Here is a 6703-nt window from a genome sequence, read left to right as displayed (position 1 = left end):
GGCCATTGCGCGCGGCGGAGCGGGTGGGCCCGCAGCTGCTCTCCGCCGAGGTCCGGACTTGGCAGCTCGGAGCGACCGGGCGCGGCTCCCGAAGGCTGCCCAGGAGGTCCAGGCGAGGCAGGCAGGGGCCAGGACCCCGCGCTCGCTCGGCCGCTCACTCTCGAACTCCCTCGCGGCCACGCCGGGCGCGCACTCCCACTCCCTCTCCGCGCGCGGCTCCCGGCGCGATGGACGCGGCACTGCTCCACAGCCTGCTGGAGGCCAACTGCAGCCTGGAGCTGGCCGAAGAGCTGCTCTTGGACGGCTGGGGACCGCCCCTGGACCCCGAGGGTAGGCGGGAGGCGAGCGGATGCTGGCGGCGTGGAATCTTTTCCCAGCCCGCTGGGTGTGCCTCGGGCCCCGCGCTCCGAACGCCCCGCGCCCTGCGTCCCGCAGCGCCTGGCGACCCCGGGGCCCCTCTGAGCCCCACTCCACTCTCTCCCGTCGCCAGGTCCCTATTCCTACTGCAACACGACCTTGGACCAGATCGGGACGTGCTGGCCCCGGAGCGCGGCCGGAGCCCTGGTGGAGAGGCCGTGCCCCGAGTACTTCAACGGCGTCAAGTACAACGCGACCCGTGAGTGTACCCCGGCCCGCAGCTGTGGGCTCTGCACCAGCCTTCCGGCAAGGCGGTTTATGGAGCGGGGAGGGTATTAGACCCAGCGTGGACACCTGCCCTGCCGAGGGCCCGGCACCGTCACACCGCTGGCATAAAAGACCCCTTACCGTGCTTGGGGCGCACCTGCTGCCCCTACCCTGGGCATAGCTTCCATCCTGAGTGAAGCAGTGATTTGACCACGCTTACCGAGCTCCAGCTCAGAGCTGGAAAAGGAGGGCGGGAGGGAAGGAGATACTTCTTTCTCTTTGAAAGCAAACGCTCTCTGTAAGCTCCGGATGCCTGTAGTTCCCCCATTAGGGATTCATTTCTTTATTTAGGCAATGCCCCCAAGGGGTGGCGCGAGACCTACACCAAGTCTCCAGTCTTGCAGTGTGAGTCTGATCAGACTCTACTACTGGAGAGCAGGCAGGAAAGCCGGGGTGAGCGCATAGGCTGAGGAGCGGGCAGGCAGACCACAGACGCCAGAGGGTGCGTGGTGTCCCCTCTGGCCTAGCCTCGTGTCCCAGGGCCCGCTGGGCTGTGAGTCAGAGGCGGGGGGGAGACTAGCGCCCCCCCCCCCCCCCCCAGGTAACTGCCAAGTCTGAATCAGGACCACTCCCCACCTCCCAAGGAGAACAGCCTCCTGGCAAATCTCAGAGTGGCTTGACATCGAGGCTGCCAGGTTCGGGGAGGGGGTGGGTTAGGGAGTGTTTAATGAGTGCTCTGGTGGGTTGGGGGCAGGGAAGGTGCCCACCTCTATGCCCTGAGGAAGTCCAGTGAGAGCCAGGTGTGAGGCCATGGACACCGCATGGCCTACCTCTCACATCTCTAGCCCCACCCCACCAGCAGAGCGCCCCTGAGACCTGTGTGAGGAGGCTGTTTGCCTGAAGCCGCTCAGCCTGGAAACATTCTAGCAAGCTCTGAATGTGAGCGTGTGTCCAGTTCCCCTGATGCCACCCTCAAACACACACACACACACACACACACACACACACAAGCACACAGCCATGCGGGTGGGCCTGTCCAAGCTCTCAGAGGTCGAGACCTTTGTGGTAGCGGACGGTTAGAAGGCAGGACAGCAGTCCCTGCGACTGATGGCAAGGGGGCACTCCCACCCCAGGGCTCTGATGGGCTCCTGCTGCTAGGGTGCTCCTGATAGAAGAGGGTGGGGGAGGCAGCTGGACTGCTGAGGACTAAGACAGAGCTTCCCGTGAGGAGCGGAGGCCCCTGACCTGGGAGGCGTGCAGGCAGAAGGGAGATGTCCCTGTTCCTAGACCCAAGATGGCAGCACTGTATTTTTAAGATTCTGTGAGCTGTCTGGAGTGGGCAGTGGAGATCAGGGTGCCTGATTCAGACTGGGTCCTGCGGCTAAGGTCCATGCAGGGTGAAGCGTGGTGACAAAGCACCTCGGCCCACAGCCTGTGAGCCTGAGGGAGCTCTGCTGGGTTCTCACGCCAGCCTGGACTGTCTCCTCTTTTCCCCAGCCAGCCTGGAGTCCCCCAGGGCAGGGTTTCTTCTTTGTAATGGAGCTGAGCTGTCCTTTTATTGAACACCTACTGTGTGCTAGCCACTGCATTGACTTTATTGAGGCCTCACTCATAACTGCCACAGACAAGGACATGGAGTGGAGACACCCATGGGAGCGCAGGGGACTACGGGGATGGGAGAATAGGGAAGACTGTGGGCGGCACATACCAGACCACTCACATCAAGTGGAACCAGAAGCTAGAGAAGGTTAGGGCAGCCCTGAGGCAGGCAAGGTAGCACCAGTTAGCCCCTGGTAACTGATGAAGCGTTGTCTGCATTTGGATCAAGGTGCTGCCTGAGTGTAAGTGCTGGGGAACGGGGAGCATGTGAGGGCCGGGGAGCACTGCCACTAACCAGTACGGGCTTCGAGGGGTCAGTGTGGTGGGGGGAGCCACGGAGCTCAGGGCACTGGAAATGGGCTTCATTCCCCTCCTCCCCCACCTCCAGCCACTCCGCCTTCGACGCTGGCCTTTTCAGTGGGATCCTTCCTTTAGAAAGAAGGACACAGTGAGGACACAATTCCCATGGGGAGTCTGGGGGAAGAGCCCCAACTTCATTGTGCTCTAGTCAGAGCCCTACTGAAGCCTCATTCCTCGGAGGGCAGGAATCGCCGGGTGGGGATGCAGCTTAGGTATTAGTCCTCGCCATCTTTCCACTCAGCTGAGCACGGAGAATCTGCCACCTAACTACCAAGGGCTGGCCATTTTCCTGGTACCACCTACCACAGAGAAAGCTTGGCATCCACAATCCCCTACATCCCCACTCCCTATGCCCCAGGATACCTCCTCTTTTATGTACAAATTGCGGGTGAGAACACTGAGGCTTAGAGACAGGAAGTAACTCGTTCAAGGCTCCAATCAGCTCCCATGCACCAGTGCAGGTGGGGTCACCCACGGCCCTCACTTGACCATAGGACCTCCTTGAGAGGCACGTTTGCCGGGAGAGCTGGAGGGACTTCTGCAGACAGAAGGATCGTAGCGGGTGTGTGTGTCACAGGTATAGGGGAGGCATCAGGCCGAGGGGACAGAGTGAGCAAAGGCATAGAGGTGAGGCTGTGCTTTGTCTGGGGACAGCGAGCACTATGTAGAGCACAGGGAATGGGAGGCTGGAGAGCAGGGTGGAGATCAGATGATGCCGGGATGATGCAGGGGTGTGGGGCCAGGACAGGGCTTCCTGGTTGGGGAGGAAGGGAGCCTGAGGAGCGCAGCTTCGGGGCAGCCACTCCTCTGGAGGGAGGTGGGTGCACAGTAGGCTGCTGCAAGTGTGTGTGTGTGTGGGGGGGGTAGGGTCAGAGGAGGGCAAGGATGCAGGTGACCCTGGGCATTAGTGGTTGACAAAACCAGGCGGGAGAGGGAAGGCAGAGGGGCCGGAGGACACCAGGCGTGCAGGAAACTGCCGAGTGCTGTCGGCTCCCGCCCCTGCAGAGTGGCTAAGTGCAGCTTGGCTCAGCCCCAGCCTCCTTGACCTCTGGGAACAGCTGGGCCTTTTTGTACTGAAGCACCTCCCCAAACAGGAGAAGAAGAGACACCCCATTAACCTAACCCCATGCAGAGAACTGGGGGTCTCCACTTCCCAGAACCCCATTCTACAGAATGCTGACCACTGCTGTGTTGAAATGGAAACACAAGACCCTAGCGGTCCCCAGTTAGAGGGGTCCCCCTGGATCTGGCTACTTATGCTTTAAGGGGACAGGGATGGCATGAAAGGCCTGGGAACCCCCAGGCTGCCTAAGGGCCAGACATCCACATCGGCAGTCACAGGTTGGAAAGAGGGGCTTAAAGGGCCCTGAGTCATTCCTGGGAGGCTTCCTAGAGGTGGTGGGGGTTGGTTTTGAAGGCATTGGAGCCGTCACATTTGTTGAGGACACACTCAGTGCAGGGGTGCAAGGCTCAGCGAGGGTACCAGATTGACCCTGCCCTCTGGGTTGAGGAAGTAGAAGCTGTGAACCCCAAAACACTGGTCTGCTTCTCAGTCCCACCGAGACCCATGATGCCTTACCTTAGTCCCTTTTCCAAGGGCCATGAGTCTCCTCTGGGCAAGAACTGTTTCCCTGACGGGAGACAGGCAGCAGCGTAGGCATGGCCATCACAGAAGGTCTGGCCAAGGGAAGGAGTCAGGAAGGCAGACAGCAGACATGGGTGCCCTCTGGCCACCCAGACGCCCCAGTGCCGCCCAGCTGCAGAGCCCTCTGTGCTCTGAGGCTAGCCCGCCTCTCCCTACTACACAAGGCTAGGAAATGACCAGCTCAGAGAGGGAACGACACCCGCCCAGGCTCCAACCGCAAGCCCAGGTCCTGAAGGACCTCTGCCGGCCCAGGGAGTGCCTGGCCCAGGCTCTAGCACTTGCCCGCCTCTGCATGTGAGGGCCTGGGTGGCAGGGAAGTGTGGGGATGGGGTCTTACTGGAGTCTCACCTCCTGCTCCCCCTTGCCTCCCTCCCCAGGAGTGCCCCACTATTTCATTGTCCTGCTCAAGCTCACCTCTTATTAGGCTTGTGGCTGTGTCGCCCTTTCCCCCAGACAGCATTGAGGAGCTTAGAGACAAGCTACTCAAAGATTCCTAAGACCTGGGACCATCAGTTAGTGTAATGGCTATGTCGCTGGACTCCCATGTAGTCGACTGTGGTTTGAGTCCCAGACCCAGTGGCTTAAACTCACACCGGGCGCGTGTGCGTGCATGCCCAAGATCCCGAGAGGAGAATGGAGGAGAAGGGATTGCGGCGTGGCCATCTTCCCTGGGGGGTGATTTCTCACTTTCTGTCTCTCTGTCTCTCTTTGTCTGTCTGGCGAGCGTACGAGCCCTATAGCAAAAATCTGTCCAAAAATAAATAAATAAATAAAGATTCCTAAGACCTAAGCCTACCTTCCAGGAGCTCTTGCTCTAGAGAGACAGACTTTCTTTTTTTTTTTTTTTCCTTTGGCTATAGGGCATGTGCACTCACCAAAGACAGAAAGAAAGAGGGGGGAGAGAGAGAGGGAGAAAAAGTATGCTCTCCCAGGGGAATGACCACATCACAATCCCTTCTCCTCTGTTCTCCTCTCAGGATTTTAGACAAACACACATGTGTTTGGCATGGTTTTGAAGCCACTGGGTCCAGGATTTGAACCACGACATCAGCAGTGCGGGATGTCAGCCAGTCACCTTAATGTCCATGCCCTCTGCTGGCCTCCAGACAGACTTTTTAAAGAGGACATTTCAGTATTTGCTCTTAAGTGAAACTGCACCATCAAGGCCGTCAGAGCTCATGGAGGGAGGAGGGGGACTCCAGGAGGAGGCGAGAGTGAATTCATAGCGGAAGTGCTATTGAGCAGGGCCTTGAGAAATCCGGCCAGTGACGTGTCAGGTGGAAGGAGAATGAGCAGAAATGGAGAGGAGAGGCAGGGAAGGGAAGCAGGCACCGGGTCATGGCATCCTTGAGTGCCAGACCAGGACATGGGCCTCACCTGCGAGCATAGAGACCCCGCTAGCTCATCCATAGCCCCAGTGCAGGACCCAAGGATTCCAGAAAGATGCCACCACATTTTCAGGATGGAGCATGTAAACATAAAACCCAGGGCTTCCTGAGGACCTTGACCCTGCCCTCCCCTTTCCTCCCTCGTGCTCATGAAGGCAACACCCTTCTCCGTCCCCCTACCCCCAGCAACCACAGCAGTCTGGAAGCTGAAGAGCTACTGAAAGACCCATGGGGCTTCCCAAAGGGTTTCTTCTCGTCTGGATCCCAAGTGAAGCCACTGGGTCCTGCTGGATACCCACCTCACAGCCAGTTCCCAGACCTCGGCCCAAACTCCTTTCACAACTCCCACGGGATGGGCAGTTGGCAGGAGGGAGAGAGGGGAGAACCTGGGCCCAGACCCAGGAGGGCTGGATCCAAGGCCTGGCTTTACCATGATTCACGGAGGGACTGACAGACCCTCAGAGCTTTAGCTTTCTCATCTGGGCAAAGGGGACAGAGAATATACTGACCTGTGGGACCATGGCAGTTTGGGAGATGTAACCAGGCTCAGGGAAGAGGATGGAAGGAGGCCTGGGGCCTGGACGGTCAGAGGAGCAGCCATGTCCTGGAGGTGGCTGAGCCCTGCCCATGCCAAGGGTGTCTGTCTCTGTTCTAGGGCTTGCCATCTGGCCTTTCCTCTGAATGCACCTGAAGCTCTGCAGCTTCTTAGTGTTGCCTTGGGGCGGGGGCGGGGGGGAGGGGACAGTCTATCCAGAATGAGACGTCCTGGCCTCCAAAGGTCCCTAGTGAGGCCACCTGGGGCCCTCTGAAGGGGTGCCGCTGGGGTGGAAGGCAGGACACAGGAGTTCGCCACCCAGAGACATCTTCTCACCCCATCACTTCACAGGTGCTGCGCGTGAGAGCTGCTGTTCACTGCAGCCATGCGGTGGCTCCTTGTCTCACCTTTCGGTAGGGAACTTTCCCCTCTTTGGGCCTCAGTTTCCCTGTACCAGGTGGAGGCGGGACCTTGATCAATTCTCGTGGCCCCCCCTTTGCCCTGATATTTCAGGTTCCATGGAAGCCTCTGCCTCAGGACCCCCCTCTTTCC

At 59.2% G+C, this 6703-nt stretch overlaps 1 protein-coding gene across 2 annotated transcripts in view; it reads left to right on the top strand.

Moving 5' to 3' along the window:
* CRHR2 (corticotropin releasing hormone receptor 2) overlaps window positions 1-6703 on the top strand; it is a 61772-nt gene that overhangs the window by 32972 nt on the left and 22097 nt on the right. Inside the window, exons 1-2 of one of the 2 annotated variants that reach the window (XM_006146233.3) lie at window positions 72-330; window positions 491-616. In XM_006146233.3, the coding sequence (XP_006146295.1) occupies window positions 228-330; window positions 491-616 (229 nt within the window). In that variant the 5' untranslated portion in view covers window positions 72-227. Of the gene's footprint in view, window positions 1-71; window positions 331-490; window positions 617-6703 lie in introns of those variants that run through there. The other variant, XM_006146231.3, reaches the window with a different exon arrangement.

This window comes from Tupaia chinensis, unplaced genomic scaffold (genome assembly GCF_000334495.1).
Source record: "Tupaia chinensis unplaced genomic scaffold, TupChi_1.0 Scaffold000170_1, whole genome shotgun sequence".
NCBI classification, from domain to species: domain Eukaryota; kingdom Metazoa; phylum Chordata; class Mammalia; order Scandentia; family Tupaiidae; genus Tupaia; species Tupaia belangeri.
This window is presented reverse-complemented; position numbering and strand designations above follow the sequence as displayed.